Genomic DNA, 19485 nt, shown 5'->3' on the forward strand with positions numbered 1-19485 from the left:
TACACTTGTGGAAGATATCTGACTCGTGATTTGGTTATCGGAGAATATTTTTCACTTGGAAATTATATTCCCTTTCAAGGAATACTTTCTGAGTCTGATCTCAGATGCATCTCAGAGAAACAAATTCATAGTGCAACGTGACTCCACTATTCGTAGGAGAATGGTTTGACTGTCTTACAGAATTGCGCAGATCAGAAGAGTTAGCGGAAGCTGGGAGTCAACTTGAAGAGTCGGGTGGAAATTCAAATCATGCTCGAGTCAGAGACTGATTGATCAAACTTAATATTGATCAGTAATGATGACATGGTTATTGGTCTCTGTGGTCATAAAGCAGACTCGATGAAATAACTAAAATCTTAACTTTTCCTTGAACAATACGCGACGTTTCGGTTGCATGTATGCAACCATCATCAGGTGTTTTAAAGGTTTTGTATTCCGTAAATTAGCCCCTGATGATGGTTGCGTACATGCAGCATTTTTTAAGGAAAAGATACCCGTCGATCCATCGAGTCTGCTTGACCGCAAAGGGCTATCACTATATCTTCAAGCATTGATCAGTAATGATACGCTTGCTTGGATCCCAGGCTGATTCAAATGTTAGAACCCAATTTGTCTTCTCAATACCGGTTATGATTTGGATCCAGTCGTTGTTGACAGATGAAGTTCGGCATCACCTAGATCAGCATCACCTGGACCGCATTGGATCCAAATACTTTTTTAAAACCCTCATTCAAAAGTCTAATCAGGACATCCTGACCAGGTTCGAACCTGTATCCAATTTGACATGGTAAACCTGCGCTGAACTTGCACTCATATTTGATTAGAATTATATTAAAGAGGGATCGAAGCTCCAAAATATTATAGAACGTGTTTTCTTTTAATAACGTTCTGCTGTCCAAAATAGAAATATACCCTTATTGATAAAATCAATACATACAATTTTGTATACAGAAATACAATTTCAAATATTAGTGAAGAAATTCCAATGATAAAAAGAAAATGACGAATACGGCTAAGATAGAAGATAGTGCAATATTCGCAGCACCATCAGGCTCCCCAGTGTTGGTACCTGTACTCTTCACTGCTGTATGTAGAACCAAAGATTGTTTGGGTGCGAGTTGCAGCTTGCTCAGATCCACAGAGGCCCTAAGACGAACGAACAGAGTATATAATAAAATTCGAAAAAAAAACATCATCTTTATCACAATCTGAAAAGTTTCTAATACCCTTCTTTAGTAGTGGTTCCCAAAGTCGTTACTAGAACTGTTCCCTTGGAATCCAGCGCAGTTAACTGACTCGCCAAATTTACGGTAACACTCTCGTCGTCAGAGTAGTTGATAACCAGCATGATGCTTTCGCTATTTGCAGTTCTTGCGATTGTCAGAGTTTTGTTGTCGGACGATACAATAGTTTTGAGATCTCCTGATTTGAGTGGGGCCATGGTCTTCCTCAAGTTAACCAAATTCTTGTAGTTCTTGTAATGAGAAGTATCCGCATCCTTCTGCGCAGCCAAGTTCAATTCGATGAAGTTATCGTTTATGGGGATCCATGGTGTCGCTCCGTCATTGAATCCTAGGAAAAAATAGAGATATGACAGCGGTTGTTGGACGTAAGGAAGGTAAGGGGAGGGTCAAGAGTTTTTGAGATTCTCACCGGCATTGGTGTCATCGCTCCATTGCATTGGGGTCCTGTTAGGATCACGGGAAACCAGTTGGTACTTATCGGGCCCAGCATTGCAACCTTGGGGATCTTGAGTATCTTGATAGCTGATGTCCGTTTTGTCGACCATTCCAATTTCTTCACCATTGTATGTGACTGCTACTCCTGGCAGAATCATTGCCAGCATTGTCATCTGATCACCACGACCGGGGTATCTCGATTCAGTCCTTGGATTATCATGATTTCCCATCTGCATAATATTATCATATGAATTCACCTATCAACAGCTTCTGTTGTGATTTGATTCTACTTCATAAGAATCATTATGTCTTGTGGGAGATTACTGCGTTTAATTTCCATTGAGTGTCGGAGTTACCAAGCGCTATGGGAACAAAATGTGGAGCTAACAACTAATTTTTTGCTCCATGAGCAAATTTCATTATGATTAGAACAAAAATTCATCTACAGAGTCAAATACTTTTGTCTTCACTACAAGTGATGCCGCGAGACGAGACGAAACGAGTAACTATATCTTCTCGTCTCGCCTCATATCGAAACACGAAATCAATTTCTTCTTTCGTCTCGTCTCATCTCGTCTCTATAATCCAATTTGTACGGAAAAAAATACACAAAGGGGTAGAGAGGGAGAGGCTCTCTCGACTCTTGTCTCGCCTTTCGTTTCTCTCGTTCTCGACCGGATTTTCTCGTCTCGTCTCGTTTCTGTCATTGTCTCGAATGACTCTTCTTGTCTCGTCTCGTTTCTCTCACGTCTCGCTGTATCCCTATTCACTAGTGAATTGTGTCCCGTTCCAAGTAAATTTCCATCTTAATAATTGAAATTTTTGCTTCCACACGGAAAAACTTTTGCTGATGTTTGAAAATAAAAAAAATTGTTGTTATTATACTTGATTATAGATACGTTGTAGTTAGTAATTAATTTTTCTGGGTAAAATGGGATACATATTCGGAAGCTATAACGGTTGATTGATAAAAAGTTGAAAAATTCATGCTATGATATACAGACCACCCAATTAGCAACAGCTCCTTTCCTTAGTGCAGTTTCGGCCATCCACGTATCAATGACACCTTTCACCTGAGTGGGGTTCGAACTGCGGTTTATATCCGTGATGAATCGGAAATTGAAGGGAACGTGCGCGCCGAAATCATAATATTTGGTTGCATTCTTCAGACTTGTGTATGCTTCGGTCATCATCACCTACGTTGCATAATCAACTTATATTTCGATTACAATAGTTCTGCTTTCAGAGAAAAATCAAACAATATTACCTTTTCATCAGAGTTGGTAGAATTTGCGTAGTCATCAAGGACCTTTCGCCAGGATCCAACTAACTGATAGGTTTCGTCCAGATCTTGGGTGTAATCATGAAGCAAATATTCCCATTCATTCGCTGTCACATTGGGGAGATTCGATAGTGGCTCGTCGGGCAGATTCTCAAATTCGTATAGGAAGGGAACAGCATCAACACGGAACCCATCTATGCCTTTGCTCAACCAGAACTTAATTATCTCCTGTGGATAATTGCAAATTCATGAGACACGGGTAGTTGGCAAACATCATAATCAATTTTTGTGGAATGCGATGTAATGACAGACATCCGGCCATTGAAATTCGAATTAAATCTTTTGACGCATCTTACTGGAAGGAGTCACACTGTGATATTGTGCATACAGGCTGATTCAAAAGTATATGAGCGAAGTGCATTCCGAATACCTCTCACGCGAGTGAAGGTGACTAGTTATTTTTTTTTTCTTCACATTCTATAACGAAAACATGCCAATTGGGATACAATTCCGTGCAAGACGCCTTCAGCGCTTGTAAATTCACTAAATTTGATGGGGATTGTATGCATGATGATGGTTGATTTTATAGCAACATCTTAAGGGTACACTTCGGTGAATTTTGAACGTCACGGATTATTAAAGTAATAATATCCATGTTTACATTATATTCAATATATGTAAAAACCGATCACTAGTGTGAAAAAACCCATTATTCATTGGCCGTTAATTAGTGTAGCCAATGTTTTAGATATATCATTTGTTTTTCACTACAAAATTTTTGAAAACATGTGCAGAAAAAATGCTACGAATGACTTTTTCTATATTCTAACACTTACTCAGTATAAATATCGCGATACTTTGATTACGAATTATTGCACATGTTCAGTGTATTTTTTCATAACAAACAAATGAAAAATACGCTATTTAGGAGTTATATATTGAAAAATTGATTCGTCATCGTTCTTCTGCACATTTTTTGAAACATTTTGGGGAAAAAACGTGCATTTGAAATATTGGATACACTGGACTGCTTTTTCGAATATATCATTTTAGGCTTCTACACTGAGAAAAAAATTTTTAATATCTGAAACATATTTTCTTGAGAGAAGTAAATTATTTGCAATGGCTTAAATCTCAGAATGTGTGCACTTCACGGAACTCGTATAAATTTTCATTCATCACTATCGTTCCGCGTTACGTCATGAATATTTTACATATTGCAATATTGGAAGTGCATAATGAAAAGATCATGAAAACAATAAAGACTAGAAGACTGACGATTCTTCTACGCGATTTAAGTAAGTTCATTTGCGACAAAATCATACTTGAGTACAAGAATATTTTAAAACATGAGGCTTTTCTCGGGTCATGTGAGTTGAGATGCCTGAGAGAATGAAGAAATTGAAGAAAATTTACTTGTCTCAAGAAAATATGTTTCCGATATTAGAAAAAAATTTTCCCAGTATATACAGCCAACGAACATTGAGCACTGATTTTTTTCACACTGATTGATTTTTGATCAATAACTCGTGATTTTCAAAGCTCACCAGAGTCTCCACTTGACTCACGGTTCAATAAAAGGTGGATACAATTTGCAGAAAGTGTACTTGACGTACTAGGATGCAATTTACGTTCAACCTGAACAAATTCTCATTTTGAGATTTCAGAGATCTTAAATTGAGGTTTTCGTAAGTCTCAACGTGAGACTGTCGAAAGTCAGAATTTGAAAACTTGAAAATCTTAATTTTAGTCTTCTGAAAGTCTTAACTTGACACTTTTAAATTTCAACGTGGAACATTCAAGTCTTAAATTGAGACTTTCAGAGGGTTTAAAGTGAAATTATCAAGTTTTAAATTGAGATTTTGAAGTCTTGAATTGAGACTTCCGAGTGTCTCAGGTTGAGACTTTCGAATGTCTTAACTTGAGACATTCGAAAGGTTACAATTGAGATATTCCAGTCTTCGCTTGAGACTTTGAGGGTTTCAGAACTCAATGTAAGATTAATGAAAGTCTCAATTTGAGGTCGAAAGTCTCAAATTGAAATTTGTTTTTTTTTTGGTATTGCTCACATGCTTTTGGGCCTGCCTGTATCGGCTCGATCAAAACGGATGCTGAGAGCCTTCTCATAGTTCATGAATATAAAAAATTAATGACCTTTCCAGAGATACTCGAAATCATTTTAATTGCCAAAGCCATAGCTACGAAGGTCAACTTTCCGGAAAATTATTGAATTTCGTCATTCAATGCCCGTCATCGATAATGTGAAATTTCTTATCATTATCTTATCAGTTGTGATGATCACATTGGTTGAACTTGTACCATGAGAGATGATATCGCCTAGACCAGTCATTAGGTTTGTATAGGAAGGCAACTATTGATCGCCTTCTCACCGCAAAAAACCTGATCTAATCGAATGTAATCTAGCCACTTGTCTAATCTATCAGTATCGGGCGGTGTAGTTCAAATACATTAGTCATTCTGGTATACAGGAAATCGTTCAGGGAATGAATAAAACACTTACTTCCATTTCTTGCTGAACTTTTGGATTCCGGTAATTTAAGTCAGGCTGGCGGGTGTGGAATTGATGGAGGTACGATGCCTCTCGGGTCGCTTCGTATTTCCAAGCTGTGTATCCAAAACGGCTGAGCCAATTATTCGGAGGGTTATTGTCACCGGTTGACGGACGCCAGATGTAATAGTCCTTGTAGGTTTCATTCCCAGCCTTACTTTGTTGGAACCACTCATGGTCATCAGATGTGTGATTGGGGACCAAATCGAGGATTACCTAGATGTGCATAATGAAATAGGAAATTAACCCCTCAAGTACAACGCCCATTTCGCGCGGTACGTCCTTATCGACCGGCGGCCTCGTGTCAACTAGATTTCGCTGTTCAATACACGACAAATTCTATACTGATGATGACTAAAAAATTGTTCAATTACGGTATGTCTGGGATCACGTCTAAAAAACTTAGTCAAAAAAACTTCGTCAAAAAAACCTGGTCAAAAAAACTTTGTCTAAAAACCGGTGAAAAAAAACTTTTGTCTAAAACAACTTTTGGCAAAAAAACTTCAACCAAAAAAACTTCTGTTCAAAAAAACTTCGCCAATGAAAACTTGGTATTAATTTTAAATAAATGAAAAAATCTAAATTTAAATTCATCTTTTCGAAAACTAAAAATCCTTGTTAATATTATTCTCGGTTTTGTTTTTGTCGGGAGTAATTATTTGGAAAGATTAGAATATTACTCTCGGTTCTATACAAAGAATATGACTCATATTTATTATTTTGCCCACTTGAATTTCGGTTTTTGGAGTTTGTTACTGTCGTTTTGCTATTGAATTGAAATATAATTGATATTCTTCTATTCTTCTTTTATTTTTCATTACCTTTGCTTTTCATTACCTTCTTTTCAGGTTTTTGTTAAGTTTTTTTGACGGAGTTTTTTTTTACCAAGTTTTTTTGTCGTAAAGTTTTTTTGATGGAGTTTTTTGACGGAGTTTTTTTGACCAAGTTTTTTTGTCGCGAGTTTTTTAGACATGGACCCGTATGTCTATAGAGATTTTTCTGAGATTTGTCAGAAATTTGTCAAGGGGACACTACTAGGAGCTAGAAAAGTCGCGGGCTCTGGAGTGAAATTTTTCATACATTGAAGATCGATTATAAAAGTCTAAAAACGAATGATTAGTGCAAAAAAAATTAATTGTTTATTGTTCTTTTGCTTTGTAACCACTTAAAAAATTTAAAATACTTCAGGACCTCCAATTTTTGGGCTACAGAGTTTTTTTTTTACAATTTTTGACAAAATGCGTGCAATAAGTACGCAGCTAATTTCGTTTATTTTAATATAAAAAATTGCAGCATCCATGTAAAATTGCCAGAAAAATACTTCTGAAAGAATGGAGAATATTATTTTATTATTAAATATTTTGAGGATATCTTTTGTGGCTATTTTCCATGAACTAACTCCTAATTGCTATTATACACTTTTTTTCAAAAAAATTTAAAAAAACCTCTCTAGTTTAACAAATTTAATCAATTGATCAATAATTAACAATCAATTTCTTTCCACTAATTTTGATAATTTTGATAATTTTATCTATTCGATGGGAAGATTTTTGGAATTTCAATATCTACAATAATGCGAAAGATAATTAATTTTTCTGAATCACGGAAAGAGTTCATATCGACGCCTTAATAACTGACAAGCGTATCTACATGGAGCACCCATAGAAATTACACTTGTCTTGTGTTATTAAGGTATCGATATGATATACGGAACCTCGCTGATAGAACAAGCTTTAGGATCCATGAATAAGTTACTTCAAGTACTTGTCACAGGAGCTAATTTCGTCGAGTTGAAGGGCGATACGATTGTCATTATTTCCGTCAATGAAAATGAAAATTTAAGTGTATTCAAGTACTACGTAAGCATCATTATGGAGAGGGGGGAGTCAGTATTTCTGACAGTGCGTGTTATCAAAATAGAGAATTCGCTGATATAANGGGGGGGGGGGTAAAAATTGTCTACGTAATACGTGAACGACCCCGTAGTAGAAAAATTCTAACAGAAAATTGAATGCCAGTTGCTCGCTCCCAACTAAAGTGGGACTGTAGGAGTTGGTTGAAGAGGGTGTAACCCATTACCGTTCGAACCAATAACTTTTCGATGACAAAGTGTGAAAAAATTTTCAACGGTGTGAGATGATCTCGCTCAATATTCAATCAGAATGAAATTATACAATACAAAGATGTAGTTTTGAAAACTTCTAGCTCGACGACTGTCGCGACCGCGGGGAATTATGTGAGCAATTTAGGGATGATTTGTCTAGACTTTGGGGAATTACGCAAGGATAGTCTTTTGTATACGCATCTTCAATTTGTCCACAAAACTCTTTTTATGGCATTTTTAGAGTAAAATGAGATGAAATTGAATGAATGACGAGGTTTCTTAGAACAACTCATCAAGATGAACAAGTTTCACTGGGGTAAAAAATTCGGTTGCATTTGAAACAAAGCACTTTGTGCTTGCAACTTGCAAGCGTGAGCTTGGAAGCTCAAAATAATGACTACATCGGATGCCCCCCTCGAAACCCTACAATTTTTATATCAAACATTTTTGTGTTGCCCGCCTCCCTTAAGAGATATTTAGCCGCATCTTTTCAGATGGGACACCCTATATTTTGGAAATAATCGGAGACGACAATTAACAATATTTTATTAAGGTATTTTATTGTGGTACGATTAGGTCAAGACGGATGAAGTCGGTCCGTAGTTTTATATGTTTATTGAGGGTACGCCGGAGGACCCTCGTCGATGACTCGCGACCCCCTGGCTGACCCACGCTGCCACATCTTGAGAATTTCCAGAGGCGAAAATGGCGAGTGAGGCCCATTGATGCTCGGTAGTGGGGGAAGAGGCCAGGAGGGAGGAATCAAGGGTCTCAAAGGGACGAAGGTTACATTTTAGAGTTAGTTGATTTTGGGAGTCGAGACGGTATAGATGGTATAGACGAATAGACGCGTAGACGAATAGACGAAGTTTTCGGGTGAGGTGTTGGACGATTTTAACGATTTGAGTCAATTAAAGTTTTAATACGAAGACGAAGTATTTTGTATAATAAACTGTGTAAATATTAAATTCAAGTTAAAGTGTGTTAAGAAAAAACTCTAGCTATTTCATCTTTTAAAAATGTATCCCCACAAAAATACATCGATTTTACAAAAAAAAAGCAAATCCTATCATCTGTTCAGAACATTTTGTTGGACCATACTTGGATTACATACAAACACAGACACACACATACAAACATCGTTTGGAAAGGATCACTGAATGATTCGAGAGATCATGAAATGTGGAGATGGAAAATTTTCACATTCGATTTTCCGGGTCGTCACAAGAACTTTCTTCCTTGAGGTCCGGAAGTTAACAAAGATAGAGTAATGAATACAGTACCTTGATTCCCAATTCTCGAGCTTTTTTAACCAAATTATCAAGGTCTTCATTAGTGCCATAATCAGGATGCACCTTTCGGAAGTCCGAGATATCGTAACCGAAATCAACCATAGGACTGGCATAAATCGGTGAAAGCCATATCGCATCGATTCCCGCATCCTTGATATGGTCTAGTTTGCTTGTTATTCCTGAGTCAATAAAAAACGACAATCAGCAAATAGTACTGCTTCTCCCGTCTTTTAAGGAAACTATGCTTTTCTGAGAATTCAAGTGAAAATGACTCAACCAGGTCTTTAAGGGCCAGGGGGGGGGGCGCCCTGAAACTTGGAACTCCGGAGGCGGTGAAGGGACGCATTTAGCCACTTTTCATATGATGGTTTATCTAAGGAAGTAGAAAAAAGCGAAATCAACAGATTTTGCTTTGCATTTTATGGTAGCACTTGATTTTTCACGTTAAAAAAATTAATAAATAACGGAACAAAAAAATAAAAAAATATTCTTGAATATGATATATAATATTTTGAAGTCAGGAGTATATGTATTACTGAATCCGGTATATTACATTCGGGATTCCGGAATAAATTCCGTAATCCGAGATACTTTATCCTCAATTCCGGAATAATATTCCGGGAACTTCCTTGTACTGAAATATTGTACGTTGCTTCTATAAGAGATGGCATGTACTGAAGATGCGCCGTCCGAATTTAAGTGAGATCGGGTAATAATCACGGGAACCATTCAGGGAAGTATTTTCATACATTTTTTCTGAAAAAGAATTCATTCAATTCTTTCTGAAGAACAATTCATTCAATTCATTCTGGCAATTGCAGTTTTTGTGAACTATTGGTGGGTTTCAGGGGACAATTTTAGGACATTCTTTCTGGTTTTTGAATTATTATTGCCACCAGCAACCTCCTGAACAGTTTGAAGTTGCTGGGAGGCCATTGAGCTCCTCACTCTGAGGACTACTCCGAGTCACTAGCCGAGGTAGAGGTTTGGGAGGCCCCAAGCTTGCACTTCGTCACAGTATAATTGTGTCACTTTTTTCTTTTTCTTTCCTTCGTCCGTTCTTCTTTCCGAGTGACCAATTTGACGTACACTATCATCCAGAGAATGAATATATCCCAATATCGACTGAGAATCTATTTGAAAATTATATATACTGGATTTCGCAATATTATTCCGGAATTGAGGATAAAATGTCCCGGATTCCGGGTTATTATTCCATAATTCGGAATGTTTCATTCCTAATTTCGGTATATTATTCCGGATTCTGGAATATAAGGTCGCGGATTCCGGAATACAGATATTCCTGATTCTGGAATATTATATACCCGATTCGAGAATATTTTTCTTCCGTGCAAAGTTTCAGAATAAAATACAGGGCAAAATGGGTTGAATTCGATATGTTTTTTTACTTTTTTAGGCACCTCGCCACACACTGTTAGAAAAAGAATGAAATTACATGGAAAGTTGACTACCAATTCTCTGGACAGTAACACTGAGTGCGATTTAGGGGGAAAAAATAATGAAATTTCCGGTTTCACTGAAAATTAAGTAAAATTCCATAATTTTAAGGGGCATAAAGAAGAGAATTCCTTAATTTATTTGAATTTCCAATCTAATGTGAATATTCAGTGTCACATTGCATTGAATTTTCAGTGAAATCTGAAATTTCATGATTTTTTTCCCCTTAAATCGCATTCAGCGTCACTATCCTGAAAATTCATGCATATATTTACCAGAATTTTCTGGTCTTTTATTCGTTTTGGGGAAAAATGGAACGGAAATTTACAATTCTGTTGGATTTTTCCACAAAATTTTGAATTTTCAATGAGAAGATTTCCTGAACTTTTAGTGGAATTGGAACACGATGAAACTTCTGGGATTTGGCACAGGAAATTCAGAGAAAAATTTTTAACAGTGCATATGAAAAACCGCTTGATGAGTCCTTTCAACAAGGACTAAACGTTTTCAGTTGATTCAAGGATTGATTATACCGCGCGGTCTTCTATGAACTTCTTTACAATTACGTTACTCCAGCAATGCAAAAAAAAGCAAATTATGCACAAACTCACCTATCAGGTCACCAATCCCATCGTTATTATCATCCTTGAAACTTCTCGGATAAATTTGATAGAACACCGCATTTTTCCACCATCCCACGTTCTTTATTTCACTCGCTGCGATATTAAACGTAATGAGAAACACGATAAGGTAATGAAGCCGCGCCATTGTCGTACTTGGGACTCGCGAATGGCGACGGTGCGACGTTTTATATAGGAAGCAGTGCAGCTGCAGAAAAAATTGTCCACTCGATGCTCAAGTTCATTAAGGTGGAACAGAAAATATGATAGTGATAAGACTATCCGTTGCAACGATGTATTTCATGGAAAAACAAATCAACGTGACTAAGATGTTCTCTGCTTCTTCAAAAAGGCGGAGATTATTGCGAAGTGTTCGTGCGGAAAATACAAAACATGACATTTTCGAAAACATTACACAGAAACGTTCAATACGAATCGCAATGTGGGAATGTGGATAATAAGTCGACGTTGATTACCGTGCTGATGACATAGTGGATATTATTACGAGAAACAAATGAAATGAGGTGGTAAGGGTGAAGAAATGAGGAATGGGCTAAAATTGCCCGAGGGTGGGACAATGGTGGCAGTACCAGGCCATTCTCGGTCTACTCTAGGCCTTTTCTCATCTGATGCCAGGAGAGAATTATAACCACATTTGTTCGAAAATACTTTTCGGGCTGTTTCATGTTGACTATTTTATATAACCGACCCGAAAACTGCGATCTAGTCAAGCAAAGCGATGTTAGAATCACGGTTTATCGGGCCTAGTAACATGACAGCTCTTTAATTGAGGTCTTATGGCGGGGTGAGCATGTAGGTGGTGAGACGGAAGGGAATCTAGTATTCTCTCGCAGAAAACCAATCTCGGAACAAAAAAAATAGCATATTTCAATTAGAAATTTTCAATCTGTCGACCATTTTTGTGTTCGAAATATTCTTTTAATAACTTTTCTATTTTATTCCCACATATTTCAAACCTTCTTTTATTTCGCTAGCTTGTCTTTTGGATAATTGGAAAATAATTAATGTGGATAGAAAAAGTAACTTCAAGGTACAAGTTAACATAGCAAAAACGAATGTCTGAATTTCACACATCTTTTGTAGCCGTTTTTCCGACACTAAAAAACGTCTAAATAAAATGAAAATTTGTCTGAATTTTAGAAGAACAGGTGCCTAAACATTTTAATTCATGTTTAAAATTCAGACGAATTTTTATTTTATTCAGACGGTTTTAACCGGTACGTGACTTTTTGGCGCCGGACTTTTTGGCGCCCCGAGAAAATACTAAATTTGTGTGTCTTTTAACATCATTCGAGTATTTGGCGCCAAAAAGTCCGGCGCCAAATGTCCTGTCCCGGGTTTTAATGTCTGAAAAATGTCTGCAAAAAATGTGTGAAATTCAGACATTCGTTTCGCTGTGTTCGCAGCACTAATTCACTCAGCTATGTTCCTCCCCCTAGCGCAATGTATCACCATAACTCCATTCGTATTTGCCGCGCTTACCCCTCCACGATTCCTAACCTCGACGTTGACGCTATTCGAAGTTGCGCGTGCAGAATTCCTATTTTTCATGAGTTTTTTAATCATCCCTTCTGAATAATTCTCCTAGGCCACTTGGATTTTTTTTTTATGTTCCTACGTGAGTGACTCCTACCTGAGTTCCTACCTGATTGACTCAATTTCCTATGGTAAAAAGAAGAAAGGAAATCGATCTCGAAATATCTCGAAAATCTCGAATAAGCGTAAGCGTAAGACTGAAACCAAAGCGCCACTACGTGAGAAGAAGAGAAGGCGCGTGCGCAGCATGCGCGGTCGATCTCGTTGTCATAAAATCGGTTGCAAAATGAACTCTGAACCGTTCATTCCAACAGGCTAACGGGTTATCATCCTCACGTGGGAGAATGGGGACGACAATGATTGGGACATATCACATGGGGATTATGGAAACGTGATTGCAGTTAATTTATTGTTAGTAAACATCCATCATCAAGGTTGTATTTAACATTGAAATTTTTATATAATATGAACTACACTTTCTTGTTATAACTAACAGCGAGGTTATTTCATAACGGAATCAAATGCTGCAGGCGGGACTGACGATAGTGCGATTATTCCAATACGATCACGTTCGCTGTCATCATGGCCAATTTCCATCACATTTTATTTTTTAATCTTGGCCGACAGGACTAGAGATTGTTTGGCCGCTATTGGCAACTTCTTCAGGTTCACAGTTGACCTTCGAAAAAAATGATTACATGGTTATCAAATCTCAAATTTAAATTGAATATCCAGCTCTAGTTATTCGATTTCGTGAAGCATGAGCTACATACCCCTCTTTGACTGGTGAATCAAGAGTTGCAACTTCAACCAATCCTGCAGCGGCAAGTGTGGGTACTTGCTTCAGGACATTAACAGTGATAGTCTCAGTATCGGAGAAGTTTATTATCAGGATAACTACCTCTGTATTCGTAGATCTTATAATCGAAAGCGATTTCTTGTCAGTTGAGACCAAAGCTTGAGTTTTTCCTGATATAAGAGCCGCCTTTGTTTTCTTCAAACGGATCAGTTTCTGATAAATTTTATAATGAGAAGCCTTCGCAGCTTTTTGAGCAGCCAAGTTCAGATTTTTATAATTTTCGTGCACAGGAATCCATGGTTTAAAACCTTGGTTGAACCCTGCAAAAAATTCATGAGTGTGATGAAGAACTTCGAGGATGATTATTAACACACGGAGAGAAAAGTTTAATACAAAATACTAGAAAATCGTGGCAAATATTATAATACTATACGAAAAATAATCGTGGAGCAAAATCGGAGTTGAATAAAAAATACAGTTCATAAAAAATACATCTATTGAACAAACATCTATAAAAAAATTAATTACCCACCAGTTGGTGAATTTGAACAAACTAATTGGTGAAATTTAACAACTAGTTGTTAAAATTCAACCAGTAGTTGGCATTTACGAACTAGTTGGTAATTTATTTTTTTTCAACAAATAGCTGTTGAAATTCACCAAATAATTTTCTCCGTGAATGATTAATTTTTTATTTTCGGTTCATATTATCCTTACGTTTCTTAAACTTTCTCAAAACAGCGAAAAAAAATTCACTTTTATCTCTTTTTTTACCCCGATATAGGGTGAAAAAGATCTGGAAATCGATTTCGCTCTACGATTACATGACCCGTTTGGTAATTTTCCTGCGTGCAGTCTCTCACCAGCATTCGAGCTGTTGTCCCACTGCATTGGAGTCCTGTTGGGATCACGTGACTTGTCTTTGTACTTTTCTGGTCCGGCAATGCAACCTTGAGGATCTTGGGTGTCACTAAAGCTGATGTCAGATTTGTCAATCATTCCAAGTTCTTCACCATAGTATGTGACTGTAACTCCTGGTAAGATCATGGCAAGCATCGTCATCTGATCACCTCGGCCTGGATACCTGCTTTCCGTTCTTGCTCGATCATGATTGCCCATCTGAAAAAGATGATTTATGAAATTAATTCGGTACGAACGGTAATTCATCTTCTGGTTGAGGCCGACAAAAATGACGAGACCATCATTAATGATTTGATATCGTCAATGCTTGCATATCAAGATGTTGTTAGCTCTCACAACCCTAATACTCACAACCCAATTGGGAACTGCTCCTTCTCTAGGTATCGTTTCACCTAGCCATGCATCAATAATCGACTTGAACTGATCCGGAGTAGAATTTCGATTCGCATCAGTTATGAAGAAGAAGTTGAATGGAACGTGGGAACCACTGTCATAAAACCTGGTGGTATTCCCGAGAGTTGTGTATGCCTCTGTCATCATCACCTGTATTACATAATTTGTGATGGTGATTATTCAGAACAGATATTTCCATTGAAATAAGGAAAAGAATTTCGCTAACCTTTTCATCGGTATTGGTTGAATTTGCATAGTCATCTAGGACTTTTCTCCAAGATTTAACTAGATCGTAGGTTTCCGGCTGATCCTTCGTGTGCACGTGATCTAAATAAGCATATTCACTATCGGTGACACCAGAGGCATTAGTCCTGGGCTCATCTAGAAGATTTTCGACTTCGTATAAGTGGGGAACTGCGTCAACACGGAAACCGTCTATTCCTTTTTCCAACCAGAATTTAATTACGTCCTGGGGATAATTACAAGTTCATGAAATACAGGTAGTGAGTAAATTTAATAGCTGTCTGTGAGGAGATTGCAGCGTAATTAGTGACATCCGAAGATTGGATTAAAATTGGATCCTTTGACCGATTATTGCTACATATGAAATCACGATTTCCTCATCCGAATATCTGCAGTAGACGCTTAAGGTCGTCTGGCTTCTAGTTGATCAATCCACATGCATCCAACTTTTTGTTGCATAACTTCTCTAAAATTCTTTGCCGCACATGCTTTTCTAACAGAACTTATGTCCAACTATATACACTGAGAGAAATATCGTCATAATATCACAAAACTAATTCCTTGCGCCAAATATCTCATCTCTTGAGAATAAATTTCTTGGGAGAAGAATTCCGAATAATGTGTCAGACGATGTCAGATTTCAGTGAAGTGTTCATGACTTGAACACGAACATTTCATGATAAAGTGAGAATTTCTTGCCACAAGAAATCGGTTTATTCGTGGAAGAAGATGAAAAAATGACGCAAAATATTAAAAGCTTCGATTCAGAGAATCGCGAATCAGAGACTTTCATATTGAATGAATAGAAAGCTTATGCAGAAGAAAACCTCCAGATATTAAAAAAATATAACCGTCGCTTACGCTCAATCGCTTTGAGTTGGAAGGAAAGCAAATCTCATTTTCCTTTTGTTAAACTTCTCTTGTCTTTTAAGGAATATTTTCTCATTGCGAAAAAAGGCATCATTTTATCATTCAGTAACTTCCTCCTTAACCCGAAGAGCACCGATTTCTTGTCTGAAACCTATCATAAATTGATTAAATATGAATACGATGGTTTCCGTTCAAGAAATAATGTTTGTGATATTATGTCGTTTTTTCTCTCAGTTTACAACTTATTAAACCGCCCCGTGGAGTACCTCGAGTTTATTGCGCGGTGCTTTCCGCAAAACAAATTTGTGCCCTTGTACTCTGATGTACTATTATGACTCCAGCTTACTAATACCAGTTGAATTGCACTCATTTGATTTATTGAAATTCTCAGATAAAGCCGGTATCGCATCGGCAGTTTCCTACCTTTCAGAATGATGCAGTGACTGAAACTTGGTGCAACTAATCTTATCATCCTATCTAATCTCGCTACTCTTCTAATATATCAATATCGATCGTTGTTGTTGTATTATACTGATTATCTTCTATCGCTGAAAATCTAAGAAAACACTAAAAAGATGATGTGTGTAACGCTCATCTGTTCTTCAGATGTCAGACGAAAAACAGATGTCTGAAGCATCATAAATGTGTAAAACTCGCCGAAATGCCTGACAATTTCAGCTACAATTTATCTCTGAAAAGAACTTGAACATTTTTTTATTCAAAAAATTTCAGAAGTTTATATTCAGACATTTTTAACGTCTGAAATTCCACCATTTATCACTCATTCGGATATTTGATTTTTCATCCATATCATAAGCGTTAGGCAGCAAAGCCCTTTCAGACAAAAAAAATTTAAACACCTCGTCTGTCTCATAACTTCATTTATTCCCGTGCCTTTTGCTTCCCGAAATTTTGGTTTTTCCCCGAAAATTTTGCAAAAGCGAACACAACAGTCTAACTTGCGCACCTCCTCTGCTTTTTTTGAAATATATTTGGCCAAATTCAGTTGCGTGCGTATGGATACCCCCCCCCCCCGCAAACATTGCAATTGATTTGATATATCTTATGTTTTAACGGAGGTGTCTGAAAATAAGATATCTTTGATCGATTTAAACACTGTTCGATATCTGAAAAATGTTTACATCGAGAAAAATAGTATATTAAGTTACACGGGTGAAAAAGGGGGAATGTTAATACGAGTGGGGTAATGTTTTTAGGGAGAGTCGTAGGACACGCGCAGCCGAGCGATAGACGAGACGAGACAAGCCGAGGGGGCACGAGTCGAGCCTTCGGCCCCCTCCGCTTGTCTCGTCTCGTCTATCGCTCGGCTGCGCGTATCCTACGACTCTCCCTAAAAATATTAACACACGAGTTAACGTTCCCCCTTTTTCACACGTGTAACGTTTACTATTTTTTGAAATAAGTGTTTGGAAAAGTCATCCTATTGTGGGATTGAAGTTTTGACTAACATGGAGGGTGACGAGGGAATGCTTCATGAAATCCGAGATGCGACCGACTAACGCGTAATGGCTGCCGTATGGCTGATGTAATTCAGTCAAGACGAGTATGGTGGAACTGAGGAGATTGTGGTCCTCAAATTTACCCCCACTTTCCCCAATCCCCACTACAATTGTTGCCTCCCACCTCTGACACTCACGGCTACAATCTCTTCAATCCGATAGTAGACCGATGTTTTCAGCGGGGAACATAGTTACAGGAATAACGACACTGGATTGGTCGAAAACGTACCGACTGGTGCCATCTTTCAAACGGTGACGTAGAAGTGAACCCTAAACTTGTAACTGTAAAGTCAGCTATTCTCAACGAAAAGTGAATCCCGTAAACGAAAAGTTACTTTTCGTTCACAACTTCAAAAGCTAAAAGACGATAAGTGCCACTTTTTGCACAAAAATCTGTAAACGAAAAGGGACTTTTCCAAGCGCGTGTTTCAAAAAAACTATTCTTGCCAAATATCCATTTACTTGAGAACAATATTTATTTTTTCAATACTGTATTTCTCCACTCGAGTCATTCTCAGGTAATCCTCATTAGGTTTCAATTATGTCAATTATATTGCTCTAGAAGATGATCATGTTGGTTATAACCTTGAGTGAACTCCTTCAATAAATATCGACATTAAAAAATTGATCGAAATTCTTCCCTCCAGAAAATAAGAAATTTAGGAAAAATAAATAATCATTAGAGGAGTTCATGCAACGTCACGTGCAACATAGTCATCCTCTAGAGCAACGTGATCGTTATAATTGAAACCTAGTCAGGGTCCTCTGGGATTGGAAAATTACGATTTTGAAAAAATAAATGGTGCTCTCAAATAAATGAATCTTTGGCAAAAATAATTTTTGTTCTCAGTGTACAAAAACGTTTGGATTTCAAACATCATTGTTTGCAGTGAAAGAGAGAATACTTACTTCCATTTCTTGCTGAACAACAGGGTTTCGGAAATTCAAATCCGGCTGCTTGTAATGAAATTGATGGAAGTAGCATTGCGGACGAATAGAGTCACACTTCCAGGGTGATCCTCCGAAAACGCTGATCCAATTGTTTATAGGTTGGTTATTAGCCGGTTTGTCTATCCAGATGTAGTAATCTTTGTGGGTTTCATTATTGTTAAGACTCTTTTGGAACCACTCATGCTCATCAGATGTGTGGTTGGGTACTAAATCCATAATAACCTGATAATACACCATAAAAGAATGTCAATAACTACTAGGAAGATATAACTCTCTAAACTAATCTTACAGATTTTCTCTGACTAACCAATTGATGAGATGAGAGATTGAATTGACTCGTGCGATCTTACAACAAACTAACGATAATCGACTAATGGCAGTAAACTTATACGATTGATAATCCCCTTAGCAATCCCCTCAATTACAGAGGAGAACAAAAATTGAAAACTGAAGTGAAACTAATTTGAGTTTCTCTTCACACATCAATTCTCAATCTTTGAAATTATTTCCGTGGTGGGAGATACGAAACTCGGATACAGTGGATGTATTTCCATTGGCGAGCCTATATTTGTCGATACTATACCTTTATTCCCAACTCCTTAGCTCTTGCCATCAGCTTATCGAAATCGTCATCAGTTCCATAGTCTGGATGAATTTTTCGAAAATCGGAGATGTCATAACCAAAATCTACCATAGGACTGGCGTAAATCGGTGACAGCCACACGGCATCGATTCCGGCATCTTTGAAGTGATCTAATCTTCTCGTTATTCCTTAAAAAAAATGAGAAACAAAAATGAGGGTTATTATTGTCATCGTCATTGTCAGTAATGTTTGTCTGTTATGAAAAGAAGTTTTTCATGGGCAAAAACAATGATTCAACTTTCGTTAATGAACGGACCAATTGATTTCTCATGAAGCATCAGGCCTGTATTTTTGCTGAACTATCAAAGTAAACTCTACAGCGAAGGAATTCAAATTTTTGACTCACCTTTCAAGTCACCAATACCATCATTATTATCATCTTGGAAACTCCTCGGGTAAATTTGATAGAAAACGGCATTTTTCCACCATCCGACATTCTTTATTTCACCCGTCGCAATATTAAGTGTGATGAGAAACACAACAAGGTAGAGTAACCTCGCCATTGTCGTGCTTGGGACTCAGTGGCAAAAACGATGCGACGTGTTATATAGGAAACACTGTAAGTACAAAAGAATTGTCCACTC

General features: G+C 37.4%; 3 protein-coding genes across 3 annotated transcripts in view; 1 reads left to right on the forward strand and 2 right to left on the reverse strand.

Annotated features, from left to right (window-relative positions):
• Positions 1–19485, forward strand: part of LOC107037590 (tyrosine-protein kinase Drl) — a 232699-nt gene that overhangs the window by 46475 nt on the left and 166739 nt on the right. The window lies entirely within an intron of this gene.
• On the reverse strand, positions 857–11180 carry LOC107037586 (maltase 1). Its single transcript, XM_015256206.2, has 8 exons — positions 10996–11180; positions 8918–9105; positions 5483–5746; positions 2947–3189; positions 2684–2875; positions 1654–1909; positions 1227–1572; positions 857–1146 (listed from the first exon to the last, which is right to left on the reverse strand). Exons 1-8 carry the CDS (start codon positions 11150–11152, stop codon positions 969–971), a joined length of 1824 nt encoding a protein of 607 aa, XP_015111692.1. The 5' UTR covers positions 11153–11180; the 3' UTR covers positions 857–968.
• On the reverse strand, positions 12943–19433 carry LOC107037588 (maltase 1). Its single transcript, XM_015256209.2, has 8 exons — positions 19248–19433; positions 18842–19029; positions 18217–18480; positions 14901–15143; positions 14633–14824; positions 14224–14479; positions 13335–13680; positions 12943–13240 (listed from the first exon to the last, which is right to left on the reverse strand). The coding sequence occupies exons 1-8, from the start codon at positions 19402–19404 to the stop codon at positions 13165–13167; spliced, it is 1722 nt and encodes a 573-aa protein (XP_015111695.1). The 5' UTR covers positions 19405–19433; the 3' UTR covers positions 12943–13164.

Source organism: Diachasma alloeum, unplaced genomic scaffold (genome assembly GCF_001412515.2).
Source record: "Diachasma alloeum isolate Michigan unplaced genomic scaffold, Dall2.0 Dall_scaffold_00256, whole genome shotgun sequence".
NCBI lineage: Eukaryota > Metazoa > Arthropoda > Insecta > Hymenoptera > Braconidae > Diachasma > Diachasma alloeum.

Coding starts and splice junctions, on each gene's coding strand:
- LOC107037588 (XM_015256209.2), bottom strand. CDS start 19,404: ATGGCGAGGTTACTCTACCTTGTTGTGTTTCTCATCACACTTAATATT. Junction 19,030..19,247: donor TGGTATTGGTGACTTGAAAG/GTGAGTCAAAAA, acceptor ATTTTTTTTAAG/GAATAACGAGAAGATTAGAT. Junction 14,480..14,632: donor GAGCAGTTCCCAATTGGGTT/GTGAGTATTAGG, acceptor CATCTTTTTCAG/ATGGGCAATCATGATCGAGC.
- LOC107037586 (XM_015256206.2), bottom strand. CDS start 11,152: ATGGCGCGGCTTCATTACCTTATCGTGTTTCTCATTACGTTTAATATC. Junction 2,876..2,946: donor CTACCAACTCTGATGAAAAG/GTAATATTGTTT, acceptor TATGCAACGTAG/GTGATGATGACCGAAGCATA. Junction 1,147..1,226: donor GGAACCACTACTAAAGAAGG/GTATTAGAAACT, acceptor CGTTCGTCTTAG/GGCCTCTGTGGATCTGAGCA.